The 16,524-nt window shown below is 36.4% G+C and overlaps 2 protein-coding genes across 4 annotated transcripts; both read right to left on the bottom strand.

Moving 5' to 3' along the window:
• Nucleotides 1-8,190: 8,190 nt before the first annotated feature.
• On the bottom strand, nucleotides 8,191-10,332 carry LOC18022932 (protein PHLOEM PROTEIN 2-LIKE A8). Of its 3 annotated transcripts, none has more exons than XM_024159021.1 (5): nucleotides 9,774-10,332; nucleotides 9,439-9,696; nucleotides 9,046-9,291; nucleotides 8,603-8,914; nucleotides 8,191-8,505 (listed from the first exon to the last, which is right to left on the bottom strand). In XM_024159021.1, exons 1-4 carry the CDS (start codon nucleotides 10,256-10,258, stop codon nucleotides 8,644-8,646), a joined length of 1,260 nt encoding a protein of 419 aa, XP_024014789.1. In that variant the 5' UTR covers nucleotides 10,259-10,332; the 3' UTR covers nucleotides 8,191-8,505; nucleotides 8,603-8,643. The 3 variants fall into 3 exon arrangements, with proteins under 3 accessions (XP_024014789.1, XP_024014790.1, XP_006405336.1); XM_024159022.1 differs by having other exon boundaries at nucleotides 8,205-8,505; nucleotides 8,648-8,914; nucleotides 9,046-9,085; nucleotides 9,482-9,696; XM_006405273.2 differs by having other exon boundaries at nucleotides 8,205-8,505; nucleotides 8,648-8,914; nucleotides 9,774-10,330.
• Nucleotides 10,333-14,428: 4,096 nt separating this feature from the next.
• On the bottom strand, nucleotides 14,429-15,825 carry LOC18022931. The gene is made up of 3 exons (XM_024158961.1): nucleotides 15,273-15,825; nucleotides 14,553-15,205; nucleotides 14,429-14,434 (listed from the first exon to the last, which is right to left on the bottom strand). The coding sequence occupies exons 1-3, from the start codon at nucleotides 15,823-15,825 to the stop codon at nucleotides 14,429-14,431; spliced, it is 1,212 nt and encodes a 403-aa protein (XP_024014729.1).
• Between the last annotated feature and the right edge of the window lie 699 nt (nucleotides 15,826-16,524).

Below are 16,524 nucleotides of genomic sequence, written 5' to 3'. Positions count from 1 at the left end.
ACACTTTATAATTAACAGATATTATTGTTAACATGTTAATATTTTATTATAGCATCTAGAATTATCACGTTACAATTATCAGATATATATGTTAACACTTACAATTAACATATATATTTATTAACATGTTAATATATTATATGATAACAAAATTAACACAACCTTATCGCGATAACTTCTATATATATTATGTTATCCAGTTATGAATGATATCTTCTTTTAGATGAATAGTGTTGGCGCTGATGAACAGTATCTACAGTAATGTCATATGCAAAGAAAAATAACTAATGGCAAGTTGTGTAAATAAATAAAATGAGAAGGATAGTAATGGGTAAAACAAAATATTCTCTTTGCTAGTTGCCTAATTATTCATTTACCAATGCTATAAATTTAATTTTTTGATCAATCATTAATATAGAGTAAATTCAGTCGGAAGGGTTTGTTTTTAATCGTGGTTTCCGAGTTTAATGAATGCTAAATTCGTCCAATTGAAAAAGTAAGGACTCTATTAAAGATATTTTAGTTTTTTGGGACCATTTTAGAAAATTGCCCATTTTTTAAATTTAGATTTGATTTGATTTAAGGGTTTAGGGTTTACACAAAAAGATATAATTTACATATAGAAAATAATGATCATATTTGAAATATAAAATATTTATGATGATGTAAATGATATGATATTTTTGTTGAATATATAATATATTTATGATTATGATTTATTTATAAATTAATAATAAAATAACAAGTAAGAGTCAAATGTATAATTCAAATATTAAAAAAATATTTTTAATAAATTATAGAACTAAAAATATATATAAAAACCAAATTAAAAATATTTTGGTAGCTAAAATCACTAATTTTAAATCATAAATGTATACCAGAATTCAGTATTATGATAGTGGCAGACATGCTAAACACCCCTAATGAGGGAGAATACGAAGAACAAAAATAAACTCATCTCTAAAAATTCTCTCTCTCAACAGCAAAAGGATGGCGACGATATACGGGATCTAAATGAGGTTGTTTTGGCGATGGAATCTAGTATCGGTTTGTATGGTGTCTTTCTGGAAATTAAGGTGGAGGATGAATCTATAGTGGAGGAAACAGATCTAGTACGGATATTCGGTTCGTTTCCGCAAAAGGATCTAGGGGAAAGAAGTGATTTGCTTTGGAACTTAAGATCTGTGTATTTTCATTCTGATTTGATTAAGATAAGGGGAATAAGTTCTTGCGGTAGCTCATGGAAGTTTATGGGATTGAGATGGGTCTGGATTGACCAAATCAAACGAAAAGGAAATTCGGATATTCAAAGTACGGGAAGAGTCTCTTGTTAGGGGAATGGAACTAGACGCTATACATGGAGGGATTCGGAAATCAATATTACAGATACCCCTCCCGATACAGTGAAGCAGAGATTGGTTTCGGGGAAGGAAAGTTTAAGAACAGGATCAAGAGGAATTGATACGGAGAAGAGATCTCAGGATTTCAACTATATAAAAATGACATCGGGGAAATTAATAGAGGAATCACAGATGAGATATCATGATTCCATCTGTAGAAAGACAAGTCGGAGGATCACACATTATAAAGAGGAGCGGAGAGGCACAAACCTTACCCATCCCTCTCTCATTCATCGAGTCCAAATTTTCTTTTTTCAAGTTTCCTCTCTTTCTCACAGTCAAGCGGTACTTATTCGGTTTGAGCAGATGTCTCAAGGTGTGCTAATCGGTGCTAAAGGATCTCAAGTCGGTCAGGCTGGTATGGAGAAGAAGGTTGCAATTTCACTGAAACGGATGAAGATCACGGTCCCGAAATTTGACAACACCAGTCTCATTGAGGGATATTCACGTACCTTGATTGGGAGGTGTATGAATCCTCATCTTCAAGACATGAAGGCGCTGCTGTACATGCTTCCTCGGATTTGGAAAGTAGAGGACAGAGTTGCAGGTGCAGATTTGGGAATGGGAAAATTCCAGTTCATGTTTGATAAGGAAGAAGATGTCCTCGAGGTGATGAAAATGGAACCGTTCCATTTTGATTACTGGATGCTATCTCTTGTTCGGTGGGCTCCGATTATTGATCCAACTTACCCTTCAATGATCAAATTTTGGATCCGCATCATTGGAGTTCCTCTCCATTACTGGGCAGATGTTACTTTCCGAAGCATTGGGAAAGCTCTTGGTAAGGTTGAGGAGGTGAATGTAGATGATGGAAAAGTTCAGGTGATCATCGATGGCCTGAAACCTCTGTGTTTTGAAACAACGGTGGAGTTTGACGGTGGAGAGGAGACAACGGTTTTCTTGCGGTATGAGCGTCTATTTGGATTCTGTAGAATCTGTCATAGTCTCTGTCATGATCAACTGAGGTGTCCTACTCGGGTGAATAGCGATGGAAGGAGACCAGGAGAAGATCAGCTAGATGAGGAACAAAATGGTAAGAGTCCGGCTTCGTATAGAACAGCAACAACATACGGTGTCAACAAGGAGCTCGGTGGAAACTTTAAACGGAACGGCAAGTCACATACGGTGATGGAGGAGGGAAGACAACACAAGGAAAGAATGGAAAGGAGGTCTGGTGAGGGCTCGTCGAGGGTCTTTAGGTCACATGGTTACATCCCTCCAAAGGATTTTCAGAAGAGGTCATTAAGATCAAAGAGTTTGGTCTTTGAATCACAAGGTAATAGGTCTTGGGAGAGCAACGTTCAGGTGCCAAATGAAAAACCAGGAGAGAAACGGTTGGTGCAGGAAGAGAAACAAGAGGAACAGTCGGTTTCGGTGGAGGCTCTTTGTGAAAAATCAGCAAGGAAGAGTCTAGATTTTGAGGGTGATGACTTTCTTGATTTTGACACTACGGAGGAAGAGACCACTGGGGTTATGGACGCACTGTTAAGTACGGAAAGGGAGGCACCGGTTTTAGAAACAGTAAACAAAGAACCAGAAGGAAAACCAGAGAATCATGATGCCATACAAGAGTTCTTACAACAGGTTAACAGCGGTTTGGAAACAGGGGAGCTCCAACTAAATTTGGATGCAGAGTTTGGAGGCATGGATCAGGAAGAGGGAGAGTTCGTGGGAAATGAAAATGGGGCTATACCGGTGGTACAAGATGGATCAGGACAAGGGCACATCAATGAAGGCGATATCCAAATGGCGGAGTAGAATGATGTTTTTGACGAAGGTTCCAAACAGGGTACAAAGAAGAAAGCCACGAAGACAAACTCAAAATTTTTAGGCGGTGGCTCAAAGAAGAGAATGGTGCAAGCACTAATTTCACCACGTAAGAAACAGGTGGCAAAAGTCATAAACCGTAACGGAGACGGTAGCTCTCATGGCGCTCCAAAGGGTCCATCAAACCCGAAAGAGAGGCGGAAATTGGAAACAAGCATTAAAAAATGAGAATTCTCAGCTGGAATTGCCAAGGACTTGGGAATCGCTGGACAATAAGCTATCTTCGGGAGGTTTGGAAGAAACACAGACAAGAGTTTATGTTTCTCTCAGAAACCAAACAAGATTTTTCTTTTTTACAAAAATTTCAGTTTCATTTTGGTTATAATAAGTTGTATACGGTTGAGCCGTGCGGTGCAAGTGGTGGACTTGCCCTATTTTATAATGATTCTTTTGATGTCACAATTTTATTTTCAAATAATCGGATTATTGATATTGAAGCGACTATTCTCGGAAAAAAATGTACCTCTCGTTTATTTACGGGGATCCAGTGTCAAAAAATCGGGATAGAGTCTGGGAAAGATTAACACGTATGAGTCTTACACGGTCGGATCCTTGGTTCATTATTGGAGATCTAAACGAGATAACGGGTAATAATGAAAAACAAGGAGGTCCGTTAAGACATGCTTCTACCTTTGTGTCTTTTAATTTAATGATAAGGGACTGTGGTTTTTTAGAATTCCCATGTTTAGGAAATAAGATGTCTTGGAGGGGACGACGAAATTCAAAAGTCGTTAGATGTCGTTTAGACCGGGCTCTAGCGAATGAAGATTGGCATGAGGTTTTCTCACATTCCTTTGTTGAGTATCTCGCAATGATTGGATCAGATCATAGGCCAATAATGGCAACAATTGAGGATAAAATGACACGGAAAAAAACTCAATTCCGTTTTGATAAGAGGTGGATAGAAAAAGAGGGTTTAATGGAATCTATCTCCAAAGGTTGGGACTTCGATCCGGGCGATGGGGAAGTGAAGTTCATGGACAAAGTACGGAATTGCAGAAGAGAAATATCTAAATGGAGAAAAACCCTTAAGCCATATGGGCAGGAAAGAATTAATGAATTAAAAAACATAATAGAAGACATTCAGAATGATGATACAAGAACAGAGGAGGAATTGATGGCGGTAACAAAAAAGTTGAAGGAAGCTTATAGGGATGAAGAATTATATTGGCAACAAAAAAGCCGCTCTCATTGGGCGAAGGCAGGAGATAAAAATACAAAATTTTATCATGCACTGGTTAACAAAGAAGAGCACGGAATCGAATTATTGGTTTGAATAATGCAGCAGGAACATGGGTTACTTCAGAAAAAGAGGTTGAGCAGGTGGCTGTTAAATATTTTGATGAATTATTCACCTCGACTTCGCCAACGGAATTTGATGAGGCATTGGGAAATATTAAACCATCAATATCGGAGATAAGTAATGCAATGCTCACGGCTATGGCATCCGAAGAGGAAATTAAAAAAGCACTTTTCATGATGCATCCGGAAAAAGCTCCGGGACCCGACGGAATGACAGCACTTTTCTACCAACGCTCATGGCATATCATCAAGGCGGATCTTGTACGTTAGTCAACGGATTCTTGGAGACAGGGGTTTTTGATGAACGTCTAAATATGACAAATATCTGTTTAATCCCAAAAACAGAAAGGCCAACGCGAATGACTGAACTACGGCCTATTAGTCTGTGTAATGTAGCTTACAAAATTATATCTAAAGTACTCTGTCAAAGACTTAAAAGGTTATTATCGGACCTGATCTCGGAAACACAATCAGCTTTTGTGGCAGGACGATTGATTTCAGATAATATTCTAATAGCCCAAGAGATGTTTCATGGCCTGCGAACTAATAAATCATGCAAAAATAAATATATGGCGATAAAGACGGATATGAGCAAAGCCTATGATCGTGTGGAATGGGCTTTTATAGAAGATCTCTTGAAACGACTTGGTTTTGCGGAGAAATGGATAAAATTGATCATGCGATGTATTACCTCGGTAAAATACAAAGTTCTATTAAACGGACAACCAAAGGGACAAATAATCCCAGGGAGGGGACTCCGTCAAGGGGATCCTCTATCTCCATATTTATTTATACTATGTACGGAGGTTCTAATTTCCAATATTAAGAAAGCTGAAGAGGAAAAACTATTGACCGGTCTAAAAATTGCACGAGCAAGTCCATCGATCTCACATCTACTTTTCGCGGATGACAACTTATTTTTTTGTAAAGCAAATAAAGATGAATGCTAGAAAATTCTGGCTATTCTGAAACAGTATGAAAGGGTCTCGGGACAACAAATTAATTTTGATAAATCTTCAGTTCAATTTGGTCATTTGGTCTCGGAAGACATTAGAAATGATATGAAACATATTTTAGGAATTTCTTGTGATGGAGGGACAGGTTCCTATTTAGGTATCCCCGAAAGCCTAGGTGGCGCCAAAACAAAAATCTTTAATTTTGTAGCTGAAAAACAACATGATCGGATCAATAGATGGACATCACGTTTGTTGTCGAAAGGCGGTAAAGAGGTTCTGATTAAATCAGTGGCATCCGCAATGCCTACCTTCGTCATGTCATGTTTTCGATTACCTAAATCTACTGCGGCAAAACTAGCAAGTGCAGCAGCACGATATTGGTGGAGCTCTGATGGACATCATAAAGGTATGCACTGGGTAGCGTGGGGAAAAATGTGCAGAGACAAATCAGAAGGAGGTATCGGTTTCCGAAATGTAGAGGATTTTAATACGGCTTTACTGGCAAAACAATTATGGAGACTGATTGACAGGCCAACCTCCATGTTTACACAGGTATTCAAAGGACGATATTTTCGGAACTCAAGTCCTTTGGACACAGCGAAATCCTACTCGCCGTCGTATGGATGGCGAAGCATAATCTCGGCTAGATCTTTGGTTAAAAAAGGGCTAATCAAAAGAGTTGGTTCAGGATGTTTAATCTCTGTATGGAATGATCCTTGGATACCTTCTTCTCGCCCAAGATCAGCCACTTGTAAGGGGTTTAATTATTACCCGAATCTTATGGTTAATCATCTGATTGACCCAGTGACAAACTCATGGAATCTGGGACTGATAAAGGCCATTATCAACCCAGAGGATGTGGAAATTATTCGTGGAATTTCCATTAGTAGATCTTATAGGCCAGACTCATTGGGCTGGCACTTCACAAAATCTGGACAATACACGGTAAAGTCGGGATACAAAACTGAACGATATTTTTCAGAAAGGATCTCAGAGGTCTCATTTGGCCCTGATATTAAAGTTTTACAACCATATACCTGGAAATTGAAATGTGCGCCGAAATTACAACATTTTATATGGCAAGCAATCTCTGGTTGCCTATCAGTGTCGGCTAGGTTACGTACTCGGGGAATACAATGTGACACACAATGTGCACGGTGTGGAGCAGCAGAAGAGACAATTAATCATGTTCTGTTTGAATGCCCTCCTGCGTTACAAACGTGGGCATTATCACGAATTCCAACACCCCCAGGGGTTTTTCCTGGGCCATCGGTTTTTTCGAATTTTGATCATCTGTTTTGGAGACTTCCAAAAGAGGAAAACAACATACAATTTCCATGGATCGCATGGTATATTTGGAAGGCTCGAAACGAGAAAGTGTACTCAAATATCGATATTGACCCACGGGCTACGCTAAAAATAGCTTAAACAGAAGCGAATTTATGGGAAGAGGCTCAAAATTCAGAACAGGAATTAACACATGTAGATCTTGGTCATAATACAAGCTAGTCAATACCAATAGTCTATGAAGGCTGGTGGTGCTATATTGATGGATCGTGGAAAGATATGGAGCCAGTAACGGGTCTAGGATGGTTTTATTTTAAGGAAGGTGTTCCAGAGAAAATAATGGGAGCACAAAATGTAAGACAAAGTCTTACGCCTCTACACGCAGAAATGGAAGCCCTTATATGGGCTATGCACTGTATGTTGGAGAATCAAAAGATGGAAGTCGCTTTTGCTACGGACTGTTCAGAGTTGGTGAAGATAGTGTCTACACCCGAAGACTGGCCGGCTTTTGCTCTACACTTGGAGGAGATAATGAAGATGAAAGACAAATTCAGTTTCTTTCGTATATCCCATATCCCACGCGCAAAGAACTCGAAGGCGGATAACCTAGCAAGGAGTGCTCGGATCTACCTTCAAAATGTTATGTATGTAAACTCAATACCACCAGTTTGGTTAACCCAACTGTACTAGGTATTGAGGCTGTTGACAAACAAAAAAAAAATCATAAATGTATACCAAAATATATTTTTTATATAAAATTAAAAACATAAAAAAATAAATTAAAAATTATTACATGCATTTATTAAAGATTAAATTTAGAAAACTATTTATAAGATATTTCATGATAAATAAAATACCGTTGATACATCTCAAACTTTAATAAATATTTATATTATAAAGTAATATGAACGGGCAAGTTAAAATTAAAATTTTATAATTATATTTTTTTTTGGATTAATATGAATGGACATGGTAAAATTATATTTTTAATAATCACAATTATCTTTAATATTATAAAAAAGAATTTATAAAAAGCAAATTATATCTAAATTAAAAAAATAAATATTTTTACTTATTAAAAAACTATATCTATAAAAATAATTTTATCTAAACTCAAAAAACATAAATTATATTACGAAATTCGTTAAACAAAAAAAAATTCTTGTGCAAACACACGGGATTAGAATTTAGTTTAGTTTTAAAACGAGATAATACAGTCTCTTGCTTCCTCTTGTGATAAAGATCAGGAATCTTCCTTCTAGTGATTTGTGAGAGACTAATCGAGCGTTGACCTTTTTCTTTGACCAAATTTTTACCGGTTAAACTTGTGTCGTCTGAGTATTTTCAACTACCCTAGACGTTTTGGCGGCCAATTTGTAGTACATTATATTGAAGAAAAAAAACAAGAGAAATATAGAAACAAAAAAACAAAGAGAGAAAATCAAATGTCACAAGATGAGCAAAACATGAGTTCATACTTGACATAACATTAATTGAAGAGCTTAACAAAGCAACCAAATAGAAGGTGGAAATTAAAGAAGTAAAAACATGTCCTAAAGAAGACAGCCAGGTTCAAGTCATGATGAAAATTTACTTAGACATTCGTAAATCGTTATTCTTTTTTCTTCAAGATAAAAGCTTTCACCATGAATTTGACGAATTTATTCACTTTGTTCAAGACATCTGTTGCAGTCTTTTCGACCCTCGCAGCTTCCTCATCAGCCCTCCTCCTTCTAACAAAAGAAAAAAAAAAAAAAAACAGAATCTTATAAGATTATAGAAACTCCACGACTGAATCATCGATTTTAAAAAAAGACAAAGCCGTTTTACATTATAAACAAAGGCTTTATCTATAAAGGGTTAAGAATGTCTCACTCAGCCATCTTGACTTTGACGAATTCATCGTAGTTGAGATGACCATCGCCATCAACATCAGCTCTTCGGAAGAAATTACGAATTTCCTTATCGGTTAGTTTGCTCCCACTATTTTTCATCACATATTGAAACTCTGCTGCAGTTATGAAACCATTCTGGTCTACATCTAAACCCGTAAATAATTCCTTAATTGCTTTCTCTTCCTCCCTCGACAGTGTAACATCTGTGGCAAACTTTCGAACCATCGCAGCTTCTTCATCAGCCTCCCTACAAAAATTAAAAACAAAAAAATCTGATTAGATTATTATAGATAAATCATGATGAAAATTCAGTGTTAGACATCATAAATCCGTTTTTTTTCAGGTTAAAGCTTTTAAGAAGGGTTAAGAATCCCTCACATAGCCATGAATTTGGCAAATTCATCATAGTTGATCTGACCATCGCCATCAACATCAAATGCTCGGATGAAATCACGAACTTGCTTATCGGTAAATTCCTTCCCATCTTTTGTCATCACATATCGAAACTCTGCTGCAGTTATGTAACCATTCTGGTCTACATCGCATTCCCTAAACTCTTCCAATCTCAGTTTATTCACTAAATCTGTTGAAAACTTTTCGAGCGCAGCATCTTCATCAGTCATCCTAACAAAAGAAAAAAAAAACAGAATTTTATTAGATTCATGAATTAAGAGAGACAAAAGCGTTCTAAATCATGATGTAAGATTTCACTGTAAGACATCATAATCGTTTTTCTTTTTCTTGTTTTTTCTTTGAGGTTAAGGCCCTCACAAATCCATGCTGAGTTTGGCAAATTCATCATAGTTGATCTGACCATCGCCATCAACATCAGCTACTCGAATGAGATGACGAACTTTCTCATCGGTAAATTCCTTCCCATCTTTTGTCAACACATATCGAAGCTCTGCTGCAGTTATGAAACCATTCTGGTCCACATCGGCTTCCCTAAAGAATTTCTTAATCTCTTCCATTCTCAGTTTGTTCGAGACATCTGTGGAAAGCTTTTCCACCATCTCAGCTTCATCAGTCCTGGAAAAAAAAACAAAATCTTAAACGAAAGATAATTAAAAAAGAATTTCTGCAGGTTCATTGAGCTCAAAACCAACCAGTTACGAGAGTGTTCTCCAGCTATGGTTGCTACACATGTCAAAGCTTCGACCCATCTCTGTTTCACTTCCTCTGTTTCACCTTCACAGGTTTTCTCAAAAGCGATCCCGAAGTCACCTCTTTGTTTACGTACATGCGACGGATCAACATCGTAGAAAATGGGCATCACAATCTGCCCCTGAACTTCTCTGCACTTCAAGATTTCCACCAGTTCGTCCAAACACCAGCTCGAAGAAGCGTAGTTCTTCGAGAGCAAAACGATGGACAGTCTCGCTTCTCTAATGGCTTTCACGAGTTCAGATCCGATCGTTTGGCCTCTCTCGATCTCCTGATCCTTGAAAATCGTGATCTCTTTCCTTGCAAAGAGATCGTGTAAATGACTGAGGAATCCTTTACGAACATCTGGGCCGTGGAAGCTCGGAAATACATGAAGACTCTTCACCTGAGACGAAGAAAAAGAAGAAGAAGAAGAAGAAGAAGCCATGAGAGAGAAAGAGCAACAGAGAGTTTTTAAAGAAAGTATAGCAGTGGTTAAGGAAACAAGCTTCCTTGTTCATATATAGAGGCCTAACGGGTAAAGAGGAGAAGAAAATTCAAAGTGAGTGTGTATGAGAACTGTACTGGAAACTACTGGCTTGTTTCAAAAGTTTGTTTTTTTTTTGTTATAGCCGCCGAGGAGAGGACCACTGGCTTTGGATAGAGAGTGAGAGCGAGAGAGAGAGTAAACAGAGAGGTTGAAGAAAGTATCTATCACAGTGGCTTTGGATCAGATATCTATGGAGCCTCGAGGAAGAAACAAATCCCTTCTTTATATATCTGAAGCAAAATGCTTAAAGACCAAAGACATTTCAAAGACATTTGACCAAGTCTGGTTGTTTTTATTTGAGCTCAGAGATAAAAATATCAGAATCCGACAGTAGAGAAATTAGAGGACGAAGACGAACTAAGAAGACCCACCACCACCTATTTGACACCAGTCCAATTGTAACATTTTTGGTTTCAAAACTTAAACCGTGCATGAAAAGATTCAAATTATGATTCTAAACCCCATTCCAATTTTAAAATTGGTTTGATAACTAAACCGACTTTTAATTCGTTTGAAATGTCAATACTTGCTGCTTCCACTACTCAAAAATCATGTCATTTTCCTCGCAGGTGAATGCAAATTGAATCTTGTTCGTAGTCCCATATTGCATCCACTTCATCGCAGGATTCGCTTTTGGGTTATATTTAAACAACTTTTGTTTAGCTAATCAGAATAATGTCTGATTTAAATTACGACTGCATCAATATTCTAAAGAATAATCTCTCTATGCATATCCAGAAAAGAAAACTACATGAAAACGCTGATGTATATATAAGGTTGAAATTTCAAAATGCGGGTAAGAGCCTTCTACTGTTAAATTCTGAAATTTAGAAACGTGAATTTTTTTTTTTTTTATCAGCATCAGGATTCAAAATAGTGAAAGACTATAGGGAGGATAACTATAATAACCTTCAAAAATCTGGAAATTATTTAAACAAGCTTTCAAAAATTTTAATTATTAGAATAATCTACCGTACATATTCTACCCTTTTAGCTTTTGTTGAGAAAAATCGTAATTTTACTTGAATTTAAATCTACCACAAAACAAACATATCTACCACAAAAACAAAAAATCTACCAACTAAATATAACTCTACCATAAAACAGATATATCTACCGTCACGTATTGACAACTTTTTTCACATAAATCTACTGTCAAATGACATAAGTCTACCAACTCAGAAATTAAATCTACCTCATTGTCAATAAATTTACCTACAAAGTCAACTATGCGACAAAGTCAACGCTTTCTTTAACAAATCTAGTCTGTCATTCATAACAACAAATCTACCAAAACATAAGAAATCTACCTCTCATCGTCAAAACTCTACCAAGATAAGTCTACCAACATTTGTAAACTCTACTAACTCTCGAATAAATCTACCATCGACCTAATAACTCTACCGACAAAATTTTTCCGTTGACCAAAATTTGATAAGTCTACCATCAAAGTCTGGTAGACTTATCAAATTTTCAGCGCTTATTCTGCCTACGTGGCATTAAAAAGTAATGGTATTTTCGTAATTAGGTTTTTTTCGACAAAGACGAAAATGGTATTTTGGGTATGCTAGGTTAGTTTTGTAAAAAAAATAAAAGTGCGCTAAACAAGTTATATAGATACTTTCTAAGGTTAGTACAATAATCCTCCCTTACTATTTATAATTCACGTCAGCAAAAGTTTGATTTATTTACGGAAAAACCAGCGCGCTCAAATAAATAAGTCTACCAATATTTCACGGTAGATATATTTTTTTGGTAGATTTATATCTATAAGATTATAACTGTAGATTTGTTTTTGGGTTAGTAGATTTATCCGATAACGGTCCATTTGTTTTAACGTTGGTAGATTTGTTTGATGTTGGTAGACTTATTTTGATAAATTTATTCTTATGTGTGGTAGAGATGTAAGTGATCAGTAGACTTAATAAATTTCTGATAGACTTGTTTATAATGAGGGTAGATTTGATACGATTTGGTAGACTTGTTCTGTGGTGGTTGACTTTGGTTGAATTTTTGGTAGATAGTATACCGAATTGGTAGATTTTTATCCTATTTGACGGTAGGTTTATTATTGTCCGAGGTAGACTTTTGTTTAATGATAATAGACTTATCGTTGGATGGTTTGAGTCTCAATAAAGGTATATTTATTTTTAATGGCGGTAGATTAATCATGCTTTTGTAGATTTAATAGTGTGTTGATAGATTTATCTTCGTATTGGTAGATTTATTGTTGAAATGGTAGATTTGTTAGTAGACACGGTAGACTTATTAATGATAAATTATGATTCCTAGATTTTTTTGTGTAGTAAACTTATTTGAAGAGACGGTAGATTTATTAACAATAGGTAGATTTGTACAAAACTTGGTAGATTTATTAATAATGATGGTAGATTTATATAACAATTTGAAAAACAAAAAATTGGTAGACTTATCGTAAATTAGTATATTTAATTATAAATAGGTAGAAATATCTGATTTGGTAGATTTATCTGAAATTGATAGATTTTTTATTTATTAATGATGGTAGATTTGTTGAAACTATGGAATGTCAAATGACAATTTTGCCCCAAAAAAACTTTATATTTGCAAAAAAAACTCGGCATCCATCGTGAAGATGATCGTCACAGGACTAAGTATGACAAAAATTATTGTTTGGTGGTACATTTATTGTAATGATGGTAGATTTAGTTTGATATATGAATTTTTTGAAGTACTAAATTGTCAATAACTAATGAAAAGTTATACTAATACTTTAATCTACAATGAATCATATAGGATATTTGGTTATTTGCTAGACAATGCTTGATTGTGTTAGAAATGCCAAATAGTTTTTTTATTTATTTGTGCTTGTTTGTTTTCTTTTTTTGATATATAAAATGAATATATATTTTAATTTGTTTTATATTATTGGGTTGTATCATATGCTTTTAGTTTATATCTCATTCAATTTGATTATACATACTAAGCAATTATTAAATTGTTATTTAAGGAAATTTACTACTATTTCAAATAAATCTATCAAATCCTACATTAAATTTACCATTAAATAAATAAATTTACTACTATTCAAGCAAACAAATATACAAATAATTTTTTTGATAAACAAATCCAATCTTCCATCATTTGACAACAAATCTACCACCACTAGAAAAATAAATCTACCATTAATGAAAATCTACCAAATGAAAATCTACAAATAACTCTACCATCATTGGTGGAATTACGTCGAACAGTTGGTGGGCATATTTCTTGAATCATCATATCAACTAAAAACACGAGCAAATGGGCCAAAGATAGAATATCTTGTGTGGAAGGACGATGGAATACATCTGCTGGAAAGCAGCAGCAGAGTAGATATGGTGAATTTTGACGCCTTTCACCCGAAATTCAGTCCTTGCAAAAAATAATAATTTATTACCGGAATATGTCTCCTACAAAATAAGAAGACACGAAGGAGAAGAAAAGAAGAAAACAAAACGGAGAAGACGAACAGATAAAGGAGAATGAAGATACCTTACCCACTTCTGGCTGGAATCTATGGCCTTAAGACTGGAACAGTTACACAATCTCGTTGGAGAAGAAGACAGCTTCGAAATCGGAACCACAATCGCCGCAGAGATTTGAGAGGTTTTTTTAAAGAGACACAATTTCTTTTTTAATTTTTTGTTCATTATATTGATAAATATAAAAAAAAGCAATTCTAAAATTTAAATATAATGACATTTTTGTTATAAAAACGAAAACATGAATTTTAATGTCTTTAATCAATTTATTAAAGTTAATTTAGTTTTTAAATTTGGGGCAGAATTATTCTAGTAAAGAGGCAACTTTTGAAGTTTGTTCTAGTAATTATCTCAAGACTATGTTACAAGTGTGACATAAGAATTCATATTAATAGAACCAACAAATTTCAATTTATATTTTTTTATGAACTTTTTACAAAATTGTTTTTGTTCTGGAAGTACAAACAATTCATGAAGCAAAATGCTGGGTAACAAATTCCCAAATGGGATCCGGACACAATACACCAGCTTTTTCAAACCAACCAAACAACTAAACAGCATAGATTTAAGACTGAACAACAGTCAACAGAGATATTCAAACGGGTTTGAAAGTGTGAAACCCCCACACCCCACCACCTAATCGAGTATTTGACGCCAGTCCACTTGTACATTTTGGTTTGAAATTGAACGAGTATTTGACGCCAGTCCACTTGTACATTTTGCTTTGAACTAAATAAAACCTGAAGTAAATTTGCAAAGTAGTCGTTGTCGGTGCTTCTAGTCTTGGTATAGTAGTCCACTTCCCCCCTGCTGCTACTCTCGGTATCAAAGTAGTCCACTTCCCTGCTGCTAGCTTCTTCCGTCAAGATCTGTACACCACACCCAATGATCTTGTCATCGTTGTTAGCGCAGCTGAACTCAAATGTAATCTCGCTCGTACCCACACCAACTTCACCACCACGAAATATAAACAGATGTTCCGATAGAGGAGGCAGATCATATGAAATCCGTACAGATCTCCTAAATTCGGTTGTAACATCTCCTTTGCTTCTTAGTCTACAATCTATTTCAAAAAATCGACGCCGCTTAATTGGCAAAAGCAGAAGGCAAGCCTTAAATCTTGAGGAAGCAGAGAAAGTCCCTTCACCACCCGGAGCCAGAGGGATGTTTATGGATTTTCCTGTGGCTTTGTGAGTGAACTCTGCAGGGACTTCTTTACCTGGTAAGCATATATACTCGCGAACCGATTGTTGTATGATTCCTCTTCTTGCTTCTTCGTCTGTCAATCCACACCTTTCCAAAGTGCTTTGGTTCTGGATAACACTGGCGCTGGCTCCAAGCCCTTTTTATAATTTTCTTCAGTTTGAAACATCTCCTCTTAATATGGCCCGTTTTGTGACAAAAGAAACATGCTCGTTTCTTCCTCCCACCACTGATTGGCTTGACCTTTGTCTCTTGTTTCAGACACATGGTCTCTTCTTTTGATTCTCGAGTGACAGATTTTTCTATAACCTGGGGCTTTTCAGCACACTCCTTTGAAGGTTCACTCACAGATGACTTTCCAGCACACTCCTTTGACAGTTCACTCACAGATGTTCCTCCATAAACAAAACCTGGAATTGGACCAGCTTGTGTCGTGGGACGGTCTATCAGAACTCCTCCTGAATATCCCAAACCCCAATTCTTCTTCGGAGGTTGTCCAGCACACAGAATCTTGTCCAGAGACTCAGCTCCAGTGTTGAGCATCCTGATCTTTTTATGATTCTCAACCAACTGACTTTGAAGATCTCTTGCCTTCTCCTTTTCAAGACTCACAACCTCCCTCAGATTGTCGAGTTTATCTTCAAGAACCTTCCTTCTTTCTTGCTCTTTAGCTAACTCATCCTTCAGGTCCAAGTCCACTTCACCCTTCAAGTCGATTGACTTGTCAGATTCATCAGCTGATAGAGGCGTTCGTTCCATTTCAAAGATATTGAGCTGTGCCTTCAACAGTGCCTTTTCTTTTACTAACTGAAGATTTTCTGTACTCAACTTCACCCAGTTGTCTTACAGTTTGCGGTATTCTGTCTTGGGATCTATGTCATCCTCTTCTGATTCAGACTCCGAATCTGTAAGTGCAGATTGAGATTTCTTCTCATCTTGAACCGTTAATGCCATAAAGTTAAACATAAGATTCTCGGTTTATAGTTCCTCCTCCTCATCAGTGTCAGAGTCTTTGAACACGATCATGGACTTGTCCTTACTTTTCAGATTGTTAGGACATTCGGCTCTGGTGTGTCCGAAACCTTTGCACTCTCCACACTTCAGTTCTTTCCTCTTAGTCAAAGGACATTCACTCTTGAAGTGGCCGAAACCTTCACACTCATGGCACTGCAGGTCTCGTTTCTTTCCAGGACGGTCACTTTCGGTCTTCTTGTAATTTCCTCGATCCGAGTCTGCTCTTTGAACCTTGGTGAATCGATTTTGCCCCTTTTCAACTCTTTTGAGCATCTTGTTGAAGTTCTTAGCAAGAAGACTTAGGTTTTCTTCCACCTGCATCATCCTTTTATCGTCATCAGTAACTGCGAAAGCAATACCCTTCTGACCACTCTTTTGATCATCTGTTGCCTCCATTTCCTCTGCCTTAAGTAGACCAACAAGTTTGTCAAACTTCAGGTTGTC

Source organism: Eutrema salsugineum, unplaced genomic scaffold (genome assembly GCF_000478725.1).
Source record: "Eutrema salsugineum unplaced genomic scaffold, Eutsalg1_0 scaffold_14, whole genome shotgun sequence".
NCBI lineage: Eukaryota > Viridiplantae > Streptophyta > Magnoliopsida > Brassicales > Brassicaceae > Eutrema > Eutrema salsugineum.
Note: the sequence above shows the minus strand (reverse complement) of the source record. Positions and strands in the feature narration are given on the sequence as shown.

What these genes read in the sequence shown, in the direction of transcription:
- LOC18022931 (XM_024158961.1), bottom strand. Translation starts at nt 15,825, where the DNA reads ATGGAACGAACGCCTCTATCAGCTGATGAATCTGACAAGTCAATCGAC. An exon ending in TGGGAGGAAGAAACGAGCAT is followed by an intron (nt 15,206 to 15,272) that starts GTTTCTTTTGTC and finishes AATTATAAAAAG; the next exon opens with GGCTTGGAGCCAGCGCCAGT.
- LOC18022932 (XM_006405273.2), bottom strand. Translation starts at nt 10,258, where the DNA reads ATGGCTTCTTCTTCTTCTTCTTCTTCTTTTTCTTCGTCTCAGGTGAAG. An exon ending in GGAGAACACTCTCGTAACTG is followed by an intron (nt 9,697 to 9,773) that starts GTTGGTTTTGAG and finishes TTTTTTTTCCAG; the next exon opens with GACTGATGAAGCTGAGATGG. An exon ending in GTCAAAGTCAAGATGGCTGA is followed by an intron (nt 8,506 to 8,647) that starts GTGAGACATTCT and finishes TTCTTTTGTTAG; the next exon opens with AAGGAGGAGGGCTGATGAGG.